This window comes from Helobdella robusta (genome assembly GCF_000326865.2).
Source record: "Helobdella robusta unplaced genomic scaffold HELROscaffold_3, whole genome shotgun sequence".
In the NCBI taxonomy this organism is placed as follows: Eukaryota; Metazoa; Annelida; class Clitellata; order Rhynchobdellida; family Glossiphoniidae; genus Helobdella; species Helobdella robusta.
Window position 1 is genome coordinate 8,413,199 of NW_008704501.1, and position 17,737 is coordinate 8,430,935.

The window sequence follows — 17,737 nt, forward strand, 5'->3', positions numbered from 1 at the left end:
AATCATTATGTATTACTATAGTTCGATTTTCTTAGAATGTGGCGCTGATAAAGTAAATTAAGCTAATTGTTTGTTACTAGATTTATATATAACAATGTCGAATGCTGTCCGGAATTATCAACGTGTATATGAAAATCGAAAAAATTGTAATATTGTTTTATTTATTTTATTAGTGATATATTAAAAAGGAAGGCAGATTGTTAGCGTAACGAAAATATTAAAAAATATCTATATTTTTGGTTCTATATACATTGACAGTCTTAAACCTATATATATATATATATATATATATATAGGTTTTTTGTTACAATTCATAAAACTTAGTTAACGTAACACAACGTAAAACATGGCCGATAAGGATGCAGGTTATTTTGAAATTTTATACCTTCAAATTTTATTTTTTCAAATTATATTTGTCTAAAATTTTGACCGATCGTATACTCGGTTTAACGTTTATCTATTTTTTTTAGTTTTTTTTTGAAAATGTGCGCATACTAACTAATTAATCCCTAATCACTATTTATCTCTAGTGTGTAATGGGCATACTAATCTGTTATCAGTAATGATTTGTAATTCGTAATTGATAAATTCTTAAATATCTCTGTACTTTATTTACTTAATAAAAGCAAATGATCAAAATTTTGACACATTTGTCAATTATTTTTTTTAATTAACAAAGATAAAAATATGGAAGACGCTGAAAAACAGCCAACTCCACCCACAAGGCAGCCAAACTGTTCTCTGTTGAAAGCCAGTACGTTCTCGCCTAATAATTATTGTTCCGTCGACATTCAACATCAACAGCATCAGGGTCTCATAGATTTTTCCTTTTAACTTTCAACATTTGCATAATTTTGATCTTATTTATTATATGTTTAAAAGTGAACTCTTATATAAATTTTATTATAAACTTTTGCTTTAATTATTATAACTTAAAAGCTTTAATTAAATGTTTGAAATAAGTGCATTCCAGAAAATCATTAATTTTTAGAAGAACTGTAAAAATTAATATTTATATAATTATATAGATATTATTTTTGATATAATATAATTGTTATAATATTATATTTATTGTACTTTCTATAAATAGATTTACATTAAATTAACAGGTTATTTTAGGTCCCAGCCTAACACCAATGCTTACAATCCATTCGCTATTGGATCACTATGTAACAATTTATAATTATAATAAATTTTAACTATTTTTGTTTAAATTCAATTAATCAACTCTAGATTTTTAGCAAATATTTTAATATACTGATTCAAATAAAAATATCAGTTGTCATAATTTTTTTTTTATAAATTTATTTATAGCAGCCAATAAAAGTTCTTCGAATAAATTATTCCTGAGACCTTCACCCTTGCAACACCAAGTGTCTTTAATCAAAGGTAAGAAAATATTTTAAAATTACTAGATTCATAATTAATAATTATAAATAATAATAATCAATAATTATAAATAATATGAAATAATATTATTTTTACATGTATAGTAAATTTTCCAACTATTTCTTTGAAAATTTTATTTACACATCGTTCTTTTTTACACTTTGATATCAGGCTCTCTCTAATTTATAATTACAATCTATAATTCCAGTTAGTATAGTAATAATTAACTTCATTATTATAATAATAATTAATAATTATAAATAATTGTTTTCACTCCCTGTCTGATAAACAGAGCCTACTCTGCCAGCACCCCACCTGGCCAGCACTTTCAAGTTGGAGCCCCCGAAGCTTTTCTGCCCTTTAACTGGTTCGTTTAATTGTTTATTTATATTTTATTGCACATACTTAAATATATATATATATATATATATATACACAACTAAATAGACCCGCAAATGTGTTTACAAACAAACATACAAACACATATACCCACATATATAAAATTCCAGAGAAACCTTTCAAACTGACGTGCAGTACCATCACTACTACTACTGATGGTACTACTACTACTACCTTGAACGACTATGGCAGTAACTGCAGTAGCCACATTGAAATCAACCACGATCAGAATAAAAATGAAAAAGTTACAGCTACTTCTACTACTACTGCTACTACTACAGCCCTAGCTACTACTGCTAATAATAATGAAAATAACACTAATGTAGTATTATCTGATGTTACTACTACTGCCACTTCAACTGCTAAAGATGGTGATTGTTGTAACATTGCTAACAGTACTGATACTAGTACTATGGGTACTTCTTGCGAGATAACGAGGTTCGTTATATATTTTTCGCTTCATTTTCGATTTTATGTTTATAATTATTTATTTTATCTATCTATTTTTGTTTTTGTTGTTATTTTTTAAAAGTATTTTCTCTCCCGTTGAATTTTTCAAATTTCATAATCTATGGAAAGCTGGATGTAATTATTTAACTTTTTGTTTGTAATATGAGATGTCTGTTTTTTTATTTTTTTGTATGTATGTGTATGTGTGTGCGCGCGTGTGTGTGTGTGTGATAGTCATTATTGTAATTATTATTATTTATAGATAATAATAAATAAATGGATTAAATAATTAATTAGTTAATTAATCAATTAATTAATTATAGCAATGGCAAGGCAGCAAATTTTATCCTCCCTCATCATCATTCTGATGAAAATGATGTTGTAGTAAATGTAAGTTCGTTTGTATGTGTGCGTGTGTGTGTATGTATTTGTTTGTTTGTGTGTGTATCGGTGTGTGAGGATTATCATTTTCCTAATGTCGTCTTCTCTCTTTCTTTTTTTTCTCTCTTTCTCTCTCTCTCTTTCTGTCTGTCTGTCTGTCTGTCTGTCTGTCATCTTACTGTGTGTCTTTTGAATGTTTGTGTGATGACTATGATGATTGTTGACTGGATTATAATGATGATAATTATTATTATAAATACAATTTCTTAATTGTGATTGCAGAAAAGGGACTCAGAGGAGCAGCGTTTGTCATCATCAACAGCAACAATAACAAATGGAGCCTTACCAACATCATCATCATCAACAACAATAACATCATCATCATCACTACTCTCATTCAACAACACTACTATAACTAATACTTATAACAATACCTTTACCAGTGTTAACAATAATAGTGGTGGTAGCTTCAGTGGTGGGAGTGGTAGCGGCTGTGGCGGTAGTGGTAGTGCTTCTAGCTTTATCTTTGGCAGTAACCTGGCTGATCGAGTCGTCAATACTATCGTTACAGCTGCTAGCAGTAACAGTCACGAATGTAGTGCTAGTAATAATGATGGTGGTGATGAAGGGGTAGGAGTGGCAGAGTGTGAAGATGATGAGGAGGATGGCGATAATGGTTGTTTGTTTGTGTTTGTATGTTTGTGTGTTTGTTTGTTGTTGATTTTGTTTGTTTGTTCTTATCATTTAATTATTATTGACCGCTCATTATAAATCTGTCCCATTAACAGTAAGCCTAATAAGTTGAAATTGATTTCAAATATTACAGATGCAGTGACATCGTCTGCCAATATTTCGCTAGTTGAGTCAGCTGCCAAACAGCAGCAGGCCAAAGATATCAAGCCAGAACTGAAGGAAGTGAACGTTCTGACGGGGGAAGAAAATGAATTCAATATTCTACAGGTTAGTGAAAAATAGTGAATATGGCGGACGTGGGGCCCAAAGCTGGCCAGTTTGCTATTTAATTATAGCTCTTTATTCCTAAGTAATATAAATGTAATGTGTTTAACGCATTATTGTCGAGCGTTAGACTAGATTGGTGAATTATTTTAATAATTTCATCTATAAGTTATTTGTAATATTTAATTTGATGAATGGTTGGTTGATCTTTCGAAATTGAAAATGTTCATTCATTTATTTGTCATTCATATATTTGTCATTCATTCATTCATTCCACTAATTGCCTAACTAACCTGGCAACAAACAGCTCAATGCCAAGCTCTACCTCTTCGACAAAGAGACGCAAAACTGGCTTGAGAGGGGGCGTGGCCTACTACGACTCAATGACATGATGATTGACAGCAGTGATAGAAATAGTGCCGATAGCAACTACGTGAATGTTGTCAATTTGGATAAGAATTATTGCCAATCCCGGCTTGGTTGGTTATGTTGAATAAAGATGTCTGCTGTGTGTATTTATTAGTTCATTCGTTCATTTATTCATTCATTCATGCATATATATATACAATACATACATACACATTCACACACACACGTACATCATACACACTCATACTCATACAGCAACATAATCTGAAAATAGTTATTGAAATTTTGATGTTGTGTGTTTGTTTGTCAGTTTCTTCATCTATTGGTATAATCATTCATACATACACACACACACGTTCATACAAACACACACATGCAGTTATGAGAGCCCAGGGTAGTCTGCGTGTTATACTGAACATCAAACTTTGGTCCGGCATGCTATTGGATAGAGCCAGCCAGAAGAGTATTAAGATTAGCGCCGTGGATGCAGAGGAGGGCATCAAGATATACCTTATCACTGTTAGTTCTCTTGATTGTGTATGTGTGTGTTTGCGCGCGTGTGTGTGTGTATATATATAAATAACTTGCTTATTTCATGTGTGTGTGTATGTGATGTGTGTGTGTGTGTGTGTTAATGATGACTTACTTAATAGTCATAATTTTTCCCTAATTTTAGGCAAACCCCAATGACACGGAACACCTATTCTCTGCTATAACCTCGAGAATGCATCGTTTAAAAACCTTGGCCGGCAGCGAAAAAAAAGCAGACGACAGTAGCAAGCGACTATCTCACTCATCATCCTCTCCATCTTCATCGTCGTCAGCCTCTGCCACTTCATCGTCGGCGTCGCCATCGTCACAGTCGTTGACTAACAGTAACAATAATAGCTGCTGCAGTAGGAAGAGGCTTGGATATGAAAATGAGTCGGAGATCTGCGCTAGTAAAAAATCTAGGTTGGTTTCGTTTGTGTGTATGTGTTGTGTGTGTGTGTGTGAGAGAGAGAGAGAGAGAGAGAGAAAGAAGAGAGTATTTGCATGCATATGTTCATTTTTGTTTTTTACTGAAATTTGTTTTTTTTTGTAATATTTGGTTTGTAATGCATGTGTTAGTGTGTGTACGTGTGTGTGTGTACGTGTTGTTTTCTGATGTTTAATTGTATATAATTTATTCATATTTATTATTATTTATTCAAAATTATTCACCGTCACCACTGCCAGACTGGAAGGAGGAGAATCAGCTGTACCTGGAGATGATTCAAATGATGACAGCAGCAGTGCCCCTTACCCTGACACTGAAGGTACGTACTGGCTCTTTCTACCTCATCTAATTTGCACAATTTATTCATATCACTATTGGGCTGTTTTCCCCATTTGCATAATTTATTCGTTGGTATTTAATTGTTATAAGGATAGTGTTGATATTATTCGTAGTATCTTAGTTTTTCGTCGTAATTAAATAATTTTTCTTGGATGGTTTTTGTGTTGCGCTTGTGTAAATTATTTCTGCTATTATTATTGTTATTATTATTATTATTATTTCAAAATTTAATTTCACTTTTCAACAGCATCGAATGAGGAGTTCACTTCGTCATCATCACCAGCTATCCAATCATCATCATCCTTAGACTCTTGAATGTTTCTGAACTAATTTTTATTTGGAAATCATTAAATATAATATATATATATATATATATATATATATATATATATATATATATATATATATATATAATTGGATAATTTTGATAGACCAATTAATGACAATAATAATAATAATAATATGGATTTGTTCTTTCGTTCGTCCGTTGGATGACGATGATATGAATTGTTCATCCATTTATTGACAATAATAAAAATTTAATGATTCACATTTTTTGGAAATCCCCCATTTCCAAGTAAATTTGTTTGCTATTCTATCTGATATGTTTAAAGTGGCGATTCGTAAGTTTGTGTTGGTTGGTTGGTGTGGGATTTTCCATTGCAATGACTATTGCTCTTAAAATCATAAATTCTATTCTTGGATGTATAAAGTGAATTTTGATAGAGAACTGATTGCATTTTTTATTTGCGTTCGTGTGTGTTGTGTATGTTTTTTGTATCTTGATGTAAAAATGGTTTGCATGGTTGTTTGGTAATTGTGTGTTGTTTGGTTTTCTGTGTCTGTTCTGCCAAAACTTTCTGTATCTACATTTTGTTTTTATTAGTCAAATTTGGAAAAACGTATTTTTCTGTTAATTTTTGGTTTTGTCGTCTTTGTAATTATTAATTGTAATGGTTACTCTTTTGAAGTTATTAGAAGATGATGACCTTTTTAATTTGTGAACAAGTTTTCTATTGCTCCGTAGAAAAAAGTTAAGAATTGACCGAAGAAAAGTATTATACACATGAATGTTTATGTCCTGAAAATGAAAAGTATGATGTGTTAAAAATGATCCCACCTAGTTTGAAGGAATAAAATTGAAATTAGAATAAGAAATGAGTAAAAAAGTCGCTGTGATGGTAGGTAAACATGTGAAAGGTTTTTTAAATAATATCTAATTTTCTGTCCATGAAACCGACAACCATCTGTGTGTCAGACGCTCGATATCTGTTCTACGTGCTTTTCCGCGCTCAAACTTTTCCGACTCGTATTACCGACAAGTCCGGTGGTATTCGCAATCGATTGAATGCCGACGTACCGTCCCTGCTGGTGTTGAGAAGGTGAGCTGCACGCATAAGAAGTTCGTCTGTTTTGTTGCACGTCGTAATATTCCCTTCTAATGGTGGGGCGTGATGAGTTTGAACGTTGGAATGTCCTGGCAGGCTGTGAGGGAGGAGGATGCCAGGTTTGTTGCCCTGCTGTCACCTGGGTACGAATCAGTCCTTGCGTGGCGTTTCTCAGAGTGGTGATTGAGGGACGGTTTGGTATGAGGTGTCTGTTCAATTCGATAGTAGGGAGAGGATGAGGTGGCTGTTGCTTCGTAGTGAAGTTAACTGCTGATAGTTTCTCATGCTCTTTAAACTTTACCATCTCACTTCTCTGTTTTTGCGTTGCAGTATCTGTTTCTTTGTCGATTCTCAAAATGTTTGTTTGTTTTCCTTGATGGAGGTAATTTTTATTCGTGAGATGTAAATTTTCATTTGTGAGTGTTTGACATTTGAGATCTTTTTGGTCTCTAGGAGAATCTGGACCGTTCAAAAGTTCGTCACATTCTACGATGCTTTGAAGACCACTGCGATTGTGAGCAACCTGTCCATTCGACTCCAGACTGTTCCTTCTGCTCAGCAAACTTGTTATGCTGCCGGTTGGGGACAGAGCAATGGCCGTTATTGGTAGCAATGTTTTGCTCAGACATCTGTAAATTGCTGGATGTGAATGGAGGTGTGTACGATCGCTTGTCAATGGAACAAAAATTTATCCAGTCAGTTAAGTAATTCTCGTGCAGTGTCTATTTATGTTGTTTAGTTCAAAAACGTAATATAATGTGTCGTCAATAAATTATAAACGAATGAAATTTTTCAATAGAAACTAATCACTTGAATGCCCGGTGTTACTCTGTCCTCCGTACAATCCAATCCCTATAAGATAGGCAATCATGTTCCTCTTCAACGTTCTGTAACTATCTTTCGATGATGTCTCACGTACTATCTGCGTGGAAATCGGTATCGAAATAATTACCGGAACATCAATAAATTCGACAACGCTTCGACATTACCACGACCATAAAATCATTAGAATATTAATTTTAAAAGCAAAATCTCTAACCTGAAATTCTTTGAGATAGCTATTTATTTGTCTATCTTCCAAGATCTTTTTGTGTTTCCTTTTGATGTGAGATGCGATTAAGAACATGACGGATGTACCATAGAAGACGATAACGATAATGACGTAAAAACCGGCTCCGATGCCGTGCCCACGAGTGGGCATCGTCGCATTGACGCAGACGTTTCGATAGTTCGAGAACCCTTTCGAGTCCATTGTCACAATACTCGTGCAGTTTAATATAGGGTGAATAATCATGTTTTATTAGATGTAAATAATTAAATTAATTAATTATAGATATTTCTCCTCAAAACATATACAGGCAAGCCGTTAAGTGTACATATTTATTGAATATATCGAGCGGGATTATTATTGCTTAGACATCTGTTCATCTATCTATTTATATACAGAGCGAGTAACCTTTCTCTCGCTCACTATCCTTTATTTTGTTCCCTTCGTCTCTTATTTATTTGCAATAAACGATAACGATTCTAACGTGTTTGCTTGTTTATATTTAACAAACACACCTGTACCTACATACAGTACAATAGAATACAATACACACACACAAGCGTTCAAACAAAGCGTGGTAGATCATAAAAATGATGAAAGAAAAAAAGAAAAGAAAAAAGTCGCCATCTAAACTCAACAACTGCACACGAGACGATTTTTATGTTTGTGAAACAGAATGTAACAATTTTATCATAACGGTATTTACTCGTATAACCTACATACGTACAAAATATCGATTCATCTAACTAAGGCAATACGCCGCATAGCAATACGTCAACACTTAAAAAGTTATTTGCAATTTATTTGTGATTAAATTAGTGGTTTAAACAATAACAACGCCCGTTTATATAGTTTAATTACTACTTATGTACAAATCCTGAAATGAAACAAAAACGTGTAAATATGTACAGATAATTGACAAAAAATCGAAAAATTCTTAACAAAAAGTCATATAAATCAGTGTTTCGGCTTAGCTGAACGAGCAAAATAAATAGCCACCGGTTTACCGAAAATTCGGTAGCCGTTAATGGACTTGAGAGCTTGCTCAGCTTGAAAATCAGACGGGAACGTAATAAAAGCCTGTCCTTTCATTCTTCCCTCCTTCATCAAACGAATGTCGTACATTATCCTCTCTTCCTGACTCGACCAGTTCACGAAACCGCCAAATATCAAATGTAAGTCTCGTTCGGTTACCGATTTTGCAAGGTTTTTCAAATAAAGTCTAGAAGATTTTTCACCAGGATTGTAATTTTTGAAAACGTTTAATGTGTGGAATTCATTTTCCTCTAATCGGTTTTTCATAATTTCGTCTTTTGGTATAAAATCGTCGACACCCCATTCAATATCTTGCACTTCAATAACTTTTGGAACTTGGTTAACAGTTGGCACTATTTTACCGAAACCTTCTGTTGTGGGTAAGACTGTTTCAGTAGACTGACTGTTTGCAGTGGAAGCTACGTTTCCGACGTCTTCGTTTGTTATTTTGAAGCCTATCTTTTTAGACTTGTTAATTTTGTCAGTTTCTTCAAATACTTCTTCAGTAGAAACTTTCGTTGTTGCAGTTTTTGCATGAATTGTACCTAACGTTTGCATTTGGGCTTCCATTGCAAGCTGAAGTTTCAACTTTTTGCGCGTCAAATCATCTTGTTCTGCCAAACTTTTTCTTTTTTTAGTCGACCTTGAATTTGAAGTAAGTTCACTGTCGCTATCAATCTCTGATTCGTCGGATAATCGTTCAGTAACATTTAACCTGACATTGGAATCATCAACAATCGGAGGGGTTATAGTCAAATTACCAAACGGAGCCGGCAAGTTCATTTTATTCATCAGGTGTAACACTTGAGTGTAAAATTTCGGAACAGATGCTAGCGCATTTGCAATGTTAGTTAATATTGTAACTGTCGGTTTAGGATACGAATATCTCAAATTAGGATTGATTGGGTATTCGAAGTTGAAATAACTTGATATGCTGTTGATCTCTCTTGATATTTTACGCCGACACTCGGCCAGTTGAGAGTCAATTTGTTGACCCAAAGAGGGTTCAACAACTTGGGTGTCATTCCTTTTGAATTCATCAAGAAGTTTTTGTGCAGGCAAGTTCAAGTCTTCAACGAATTCCTTATCAGAGTATTCAACGACCAATCTTCTGTCTAAAAGTTTTAGTTGGTGTAGGTGGTTCATGGCAATCTTTGCTTCACTTTCACTGTCAAACAAGGCAAAAGCTGTGTGTTTCATCTTACCTTCCTTGCCCATGTAACGAACTTTCTTAGCACCAAACCGCTGAAATAAATCGGAACAATCATTGCTAGTAAATTTACTTGGTACATGCCGGATCAGTAAAGTTTTAGAAGACATGCTTTATCGTTTATTTATGTTGCGAAGTTTACAATAAACACTCTAATATCGCTATCATAACATTGAAAACGCAACACTTGCCATAGACTTCAATAATTAATTATTTTTATATTGATAGGTCTGTCAAGATCTAACATCTTAAATAAGCCCACCTATGTTACGGTGGGGTCGACGATGTATTTTTTAAACAATTTATTCTGTTGCCGTGACATGTTTAAAATTTCTTTAGTAACTCATGATTTTTTGTTCATCGCCTGCAGGATAGCAAAGGAGCAAATGCATCTAAGGCCTTGTTGATTATATTATATAGAAGTGAACAGGCAGACGCATATCGTAAAAAAGATACTAAAGATAAATATGCAAACGCGTAGCACAACAGGTAAGCGACCAAAGGATTAAACAAAAATTATTAAAGAAAATTTGTAAAATCAGCATTAAAATTAACGGCAATAAAATTAATCACATAAAACTAAGCCGCTGAGACAGTTCGGTTCACATCAGCGCTCTTAGCCGTCATATCTATTTTTATGTCAGCCCCATTTATAAACATGGCAATCACCTTTTTGAGAACTTCTGGTGAATAATTTTCATACTTTGTATGCCTCAACATGGCTCTTTTCGGTATAATCTTATCAAAGAGCATGTTATCTGAATCGAACCAGACTAAATTTTTCACGGGTGACTCCTCAAAGTCCAGTGTGTTAAGTTGGAAACATACAAAATTGAATGATCGACCGTTGGTCACTACACATTGCGTTGATATGGGCTGTGGAAGTTGTTTGATGTCATCCTGAGAAAAAGACATTAAAACTATATCTCAAAATTTATCACTGATAAAAAAATTAACAAATCACTTTGAAATAACTTCAAACAGTGTAGCCCTTTATCAACACTTAAATTGTTATTAAACAATTGTTGATATTGAACTAACTAATTTTAAAATTTTAAAAAAAGTTACTCACTCCATAGATATTCTTAGCAAGAGCGCAGGCATAACCAAATGAAAACATAAGACCCTTAGCATTATGCTGACTGGAGGACCAAAGATCATCATAACATAGAAACATTAGATGAGGATGAGGATGCCTGAATGGACCCAAACCTTTATAACCCAACAAATTTTCATATTTCCAAACATGCTGATTCTTCAAATCAATGGTAGGACTTAGTGGATAAATTGAAGGAAGATTGAAGGAAATAGATTGATCAATAACATCTGGACCAACAAAGGGATCCAATCTTTTAGATGCATATATCATCGCATCTGTGTTACCTTTTATGAATATATCGGTATCACCTGTAGAAAGTTAAACAACAAATTATTGATACTAATCATTGCTGGAAAAGCTATTAAAACAACAATATTTAACAACAATGGCAATTATATTAAAACCATATTTACTGTTATAATGGTAAAATGTGGAAAGCTCGATATCAGAAAACATCCTTCGAGATGTAAGCAGATCAGGATGACAACCAACCAGAGACATACAAATCTTCAACATGTTTTGCACTGTAAGAACCCTATAAAATTATTTAAAATAAATAAATGATAATAATAGTCATAATAAAATTTGAATTCTTTAACCTTAACAAATGCTTCATTGAACCAAAAAATACCACTTACGCAATCTTATAATCAGGTATACCATATTCAGCTTTAAATTTCCAAATAGGCAAGTCAGGGTTATGTCTTCTGGGCAGTTTATCTTTTGTTGGTTCCAACCTATTTGCTTGCATTATCACTCGCTGCATTAATTCATCCTAAGTAAATAATTGAAAAGTTGTTTTTTAATTGAAAATTTTTATAAGAAATCAATCACCGAACCACCTGATCTGGTACATCTACAAGCCCTATTAACCTTTGAACTGACTGAGGTAGTTGATAAAGAGGCTGTGATTTTGTTAATATTAGTGCCTGTTTTTCACCTGGACAGTAGTTGTTAAATAGTGGGAATTAATTCTAGCAGATTTTTAAAACAAGCAAACAGAACATTAACTAATTCATGCTTAGCAGTTTAGGTATACTTATTTATAGATTTCTAATGACACAACCTTCAACTAATTGGCAATCAGTATTAAATTCATGAGCAGGGGTTTCATGATAATCTGGATGATCTTTAATGGTGGGCAACGGTTTAAACTGAATGTCGTCTGCTACAGACGGCTGCCATTTTGGGAAAACTGGGAGATGTTCCTTCCACAATTCGGAACCTTTTACTATGGGTATACCTTGCAAATGAAATATGACACAACTTATAAAGCGGTCACTAGCTATCAAATGTATGGTGCGTGCAGATAAGTAAACTATTAAAGTCAGTAACTTAAACTTACCCGCTTTATCAAGATAGAGAGGTTTGTTCAGGAAGCCGTCATTCATTTTGGATTTTTGGAACTTCCACATAGTTTTGAAGAGCCATCTATAATTTTGTCGGTACAGACAATTCGTCAGCTTCATTTTTCAAAACGAATTTCAAAACTTTTCTTTTTTTCAAGTGAAAACCAGAACGAATTTTTAAACAATTTTTTTTTCATGCGTTTCAATTATCGCTCGGATGAAACATAGAAAGAACAATGGAATTAAAAGCATTCGACTTTGAACGAACATTACATTCGTGACACGTACGATTGTAAAACGGTAAAAGTTATTCACATATGTTACATTAAAACAAAAATGATAAAACCATCGTCAATTAATGACCCGAAAACATTACATCCCTCAGTTAAACCGAAATTTTAACAGGAACATGGGGACCATTGATGTTAGATTTGACTTTGGATGGGGAGTTTTTAGGCTGTAGTGGTCTACCTTCCACGATGGTTTTTACTTCTTCTGCGTCTAGAATTTCATGTTTCATGAGGGCCTGGGCCAGGTTTTTGTGCTCCGTTGCGTGCGATTTTAATAACGAACGGGCCCTTTCATATGACTCCTGCAAATTTTCAAACGTTTCAACGGGTCTAACCACAACCTAAAGCCATAGAACTTTTAAAAGATACAACTGCCTAGAACTCAAACTTTAGTTGATAATCAAACAATAACTAGTTTAATTAATTTATACAGACTTGTAACAATCTCTTTATTTCATTGTCGACCAGTTCAGTGGTGGCTGGTCCAACCTCGTTCAACTTCACAAAGGATAATCCAGTATCCACATCTTCCTCATGAAACACTCTAACTCCAACCTAAAATTAGGCAGCAAAACAGAAATGTACTTTTAAATGAATCAAATTTAAAATTACTTCGAGAAGTAAACGAAAAGATCATTGCATTAAACCTTTTCTGACATTCCATACTGTTTGACCATAGCAGTAGCGATTGCAGTTGCTTGGGAAAAATCAGCTTGAGCTCCTGGCAATTACGAAAATATTTTTCAAGTCAACCAAAACTAAGCATGATATTTTGAACAATTCAACGAAACGTCAAATTGTAAACGGTTTCTGTGTCAAAAATATCACAAAAACATCTCACTACCTCATATCAAAATGCGATATAAACAAACACGAAAAAACAAAAGAAAGTAAAACAGGACATTCCTACTGACCAGTGGTCACGTTATCAGGGCCATACACCAGCTCCTCGGCTACTCTGCCTCCCATGGCGACATCCAGCTGAGCCAGTAACTGAGATCTCGTCAAGTTGTACTGCTCTTTGTCAGGGACAAATGATGTCTGCAGTTTGGTTTTTTAATGTTTAAACTGAGAGAGAGAGAGAGAGAGAGAGAGAGAGAGAGAGAGAGAGAGAGAGAGAGAGAGAGAGAGAGAGAGAGAGAGAGAGATCAATAAAAGAAAGACGAGAGAAAGAGAGAGAAAGAATAGAGAAAAAGTGAGAAAAGAAAGAGAGATATATAGTGAAACAACAAGATCAACATCGCAACTGAATCTGACAAGCAGTTACTAACATGTCCAAGGCTGGTTCCTCGCGGGATGATGGTCACCTTGTTCAGCGGCGTTGCATCTTTTGTATAGTAGGCAACCAGCGTGTGACCGGCTTCATGGTAGGCCGTCATCAAATTAGTAGCCTCGTCTGGGATCTTGGTCTTTTTGGCTGGGCCTGATCGAGATGGTGGTGGCATGCGTTTTGGAGAGAGTTGTGATTGAAATATTCAAGAAAAATATTTAAATCTCTCTCTCTCTCTCTCTCTCTCTATTTTTCGAATATCTTACCCATTAAAACTTTATCCCTAGCATGTTCCAAATGCGACATAGCAACGTGGGGATCACCATCCATAGCAGCTTTCAGGGCCGCCTGATTCACCAAATTCTCCAAGTCGGCCCCCGTGCAGCCTGTCGTACTACGCGCCAGTTTGTCCACATTGACGTCCGATCCTCTCTTTACCTGCATGTTTGCGTGTATGTGTATGTATGCATAGATGTATGTTTGCCAGTATGAGTATGTATGCATAAGTGTATGTTTGCCTGTATGTGTATGTATGTATGTATGTGTATGTACGTCTTCGTGTATGCGTATGTATGTATAGATGTATGTTTACTTGTCTGTGTATGTATATGCATGTATGTATACGTATGTATAGGTATGTTTGCCTGTATGTGTACGTACGCTTGTGTGCATGCTTGTACGAATGTACGCCAGACTCGATGAAATTTAAAAACTTTACTTTTGTCATACCAGTAACATTTACATTTACTTGGAGAATTTTGTTTGCTAAATAAAACTTCAATAGGAGTGTCACCTTTGAGAGATAGTGCTCCAAAATTTCAATTCTTCCCTTCAGATCAGGCGGGAAAACGCGAACTTCAACGTCGAAACGACCTGGCCTCAGTATGGCTCTGTACGTGTGTGCATGTGTATATGTACGTATGTTTGCATATGCGTGTGTGTGTATGTATGTTTGCATATGTGCGTATGTGTGTACGCAAGTGTGAACGTATGCGTGCTTAGTGTTTATACGTACATAAAAAGCACAGTAGCAATAAGTTGAGGTTGTGAATTTGATATAACGTAGCAGTGCAGTGTAACTCAATGCATTAATTAAATAAAGGAACAATAAACTCTCTCTCTCTCTCTCTCTCTCTCTCTTTCTCTCTCTCTCTCTCTCTTAAACTCCTCTTACTTGTCGAGATTATCTCTCCTGTTTGTGGCCCCAAGGACAATAATACCCTCATTCTGCTGGAAGCTGTAAATAAAAAAAAGATTTAAATATAAACAACTTTAATGAAAATGAATGAATGAAAGAATGAATGAATGAAAGAAAGAATGTAAGTATGTATGAATGAATGGATATAAAATTAGTCATATGATTAATGAATAATAATAATAAAGATCATCTTCACTGTCATCACGAAAGAAACCAGAGCATATAGAGAGACAAACAAGAGCATAGAGAGAGATAGATAGAGAGAGAGAGAGAGAGAGGAGAGAGAGAGAGAGAGAGAGAGAGAGAGACAAACAAGAGCATAGAAAAACAAACAAACAACACAACACAACACCACAAACCCATCCATCTCAGAAAGCAGTTGATTTATGGTCTGGTTGGCGTACGGATGAATCTGGGAACTAGTCCTCTTGGCTCCGACCGAGTCGATCTCATCAATGAACACAATGCAGGGTGCTCTGGCCTTTGCCGCATCTAACCAATCAATTAACCAATCAATTAACCAATCAATCAACCAACCAACCAATCAATCAATCAACCAACAAATAAAACGAACAATCAATCAGTCAGCCAGATGGTCATCAGTCAACCAGCCAATCAATCGCCCAATCAATCAAATCAAGTAACCAACCAACGAACCAAACAACTGCCTGACTCTTTTAGCACCAGTGCCAACAAATATCTCGTCGAATTCAGAGCCGGACGCGTGAAAGAATGGCACACCACTCTCCCCCGCCACGGCTCGTGCCAGTAGGGATTTTCCAATTCCAGGGGGTCCGACTAATAGTACGCCTAAATTAGTGATGAGGAAAATAATTACCTATTGGGGAGATAATTACTGATTAGTGAGAGAACAACAACTAATATAATTATAACTAATTAGGAAGATAGAGCAATTAGGGAAAGAAAAGCGATGGCAAATTTAGAAGATGATTAGCACCTTTAGGTAGTTTGGCCCCAAGAACTTTAAACTTCTCAGGATCTCTGAGATATTCTACGATATCTTTCAGCTCCTGCTTGGCTTCCTCCATCTATTTTTTGTTTTATTATTAAATTTAAATTATTTTAAAAATTAACTTAATTAAGTTTTGTTGAAAAAAACGGGCTAGTTTTTGAATTTTAGAAAAATAGACTGATTTACTGAACGCTTATAGAATTAGAACATTGTATTCACAGTCAATTTTTCACCACTCCAATCATCATCATCATCTTCCCCATCATCATCATCATCATTCTCATCATCTTCTTCCTCATCATCGTCATCATCGACAAACCCCTTTGACGTCATCAAATGTTACGGATATTTCCTCTGGGTTAATCTCGAATCTATCGCCTTTCAGTACGCTAATCTTAACATCTTGACATGTTAGGAGAGTAGAGCATTAATCATTTATCACTATCATCGTCATCATCATCAATGTAAAATCACCATCATCATCAACATTCATTCTCCTTCGTGTTTCCATCATCACGATCATCATCATCACCTTCCCATCATCATCATCTTCCCATCATCATCATCACGATCATCATCATCACCTTCCCATCATCATCATCTTCCCATCATCATCATCATCATCATCATCATCATCATCAACAACACTTACTTCCGCCGAATGGTGAATATAGTTGTACAACTTGCAAGACAATCCAACAGAGGAGGCCGTACCAGAAAAGTTTGGCCAGTCTTCGGGTCCAAATGCTGCTTGGACTCTGATCTTTCTTGGAACTGCTGCTGGCAAGGTAGCCTGGATGTGATGATGTGAGTATGTGTGTCTGAATTTGAAGTGTGTGTGTGTACGCGCACGCGTATTTGTTTGTGTGTATGTGTACGTGCGTGCGTGTGTGTGCGTGCGTGTGTGGTGTTTCAGTGAGGAGAATGATGATGTATGAGACATGATCAAGATGAAAATAATGTGATGAGAATGATGACAACAACAGGACAGAAGAATACAACACACGCGCGTCCTTACAAAAAACACCAGAACACAACAAACACACGCACACGCACGCACATACACACATAGAAACACACCTTCAGCAAATGCAATTTTAATTTTATCCTGTGTGCGTTTGTCTTGGCTCAGCTCTGTCAAAAGTACATCCAGTTTATCTGATGACATTTGACTGGTAATCTGCTTGGTGCCTGTTGACTGCTGTCCTGACAATTTATCTAGTACCTGTGTGTGCGCGCGTGCGCGCGTGTGTGTATGTGCGTGTGTGTATGTGGTATATCAATTCAATTCAATTTATTCAGCAAAAAGCATAGAGACACAGAAATGTGGTATATATATATATATATATATATATATATATATATATATATATATATATATATATATATATGTGATTATTATTTTTATACACACACACACACATATATATATATATATATATATATATACACATATATATATATGTGTAGGTGTGTGTGTGTGTATGTGTGTGTGAGAGAGAGGGAGAGAGAGGAGAGAGGGAAAGATACTACTAACAGATTTAACTCCGGAAAATATTCCAGTTTGTGTCATTTGATCTGTCATCATTCTGTTCGATCTCTTCGTCTTAAATG

General features: G+C 34.9%; 5 protein-coding genes across 5 annotated transcripts; 1 reads left to right on the forward strand and 4 right to left on the reverse strand.

Moving 5' to 3' along the window:
- Positions 1 to 3,525: 3,525 nt before the first annotated feature.
- Positions 3,526 to 4,524, forward strand: HELRODRAFT_65315 (hypothetical protein; the record flags this gene model as incomplete). The annotated part of the gene is made up of 3 exons (XM_009021797.1): positions 3,526 to 3,579; positions 3,884 to 3,992; positions 4,325 to 4,524. Coding segments are annotated over 3 exons (363 nt in total), but the record flags the coding sequence as incomplete, so codon positions are not given.
- A 1,729-nt stretch (positions 4,525 to 6,253) lies between these two features.
- HELRODRAFT_188786 (hypothetical protein) lies at positions 6,254 to 8,199 on the reverse strand. Its single transcript, XM_009021798.1, has 3 exons — positions 7,691 to 8,199; positions 7,462 to 7,573; positions 6,254 to 7,290 (listed from the first exon to the last, which is right to left on the reverse strand). The coding sequence occupies exons 1-3, from the start codon at positions 7,943 to 7,945 to the stop codon at positions 6,518 to 6,520; spliced, it is 1,140 nt and encodes a 379-aa protein (XP_009020046.1). The 5' UTR covers positions 7,946 to 8,199; the 3' UTR covers positions 6,254 to 6,517.
- Positions 8,200 to 8,656: 457 nt separating this feature from the next.
- On the reverse strand, positions 8,657 to 10,054 carry HELRODRAFT_65555 (hypothetical protein; the record flags this gene model as incomplete). Its single annotated transcript, XM_009021799.1, has 2 exons — positions 8,657 to 9,659; positions 9,702 to 10,054. 2 exons carry the CDS (start codon positions 10,052 to 10,054, stop codon positions 8,657 to 8,659), a joined length of 1,356 nt encoding a protein of 451 aa, XP_009020047.1.
- Positions 10,055 to 10,523: 469 nt separating this feature from the next.
- Positions 10,524 to 12,512, reverse strand: HELRODRAFT_161929 (hypothetical protein; the record flags this gene model as incomplete). Its single annotated transcript, XM_009021800.1, has 7 exons — positions 10,524 to 10,844; positions 11,017 to 11,351; positions 11,448 to 11,578; positions 11,682 to 11,818; positions 11,886 to 11,983; positions 12,110 to 12,328; positions 12,389 to 12,512. The coding sequence occupies 7 exons, from the start codon at positions 12,510 to 12,512 to the stop codon at positions 10,524 to 10,526; spliced, it is 1,365 nt and encodes a 454-aa protein (XP_009020048.1).
- A 265-nt stretch (positions 12,513 to 12,777) lies between these two features.
- On the reverse strand, positions 12,778 to 16,502 carry HELRODRAFT_65229 (hypothetical protein; the record flags this gene model as incomplete). Its single annotated transcript, XM_009021801.1, has 12 exons — positions 12,778 to 12,984; positions 13,118 to 13,237; positions 13,330 to 13,403; positions 13,597 to 13,723; positions 13,954 to 14,105; positions 14,219 to 14,390; positions 14,746 to 14,842; positions 15,127 to 15,189; positions 15,510 to 15,642; positions 15,808 to 15,960; positions 16,109 to 16,199; positions 16,443 to 16,502. Coding segments are annotated over 12 exons (1,449 nt in total), but the record flags the coding sequence as incomplete, so codon positions are not given.
- Positions 16,503 to 17,737: the final 1,235 nt, after the last annotated feature.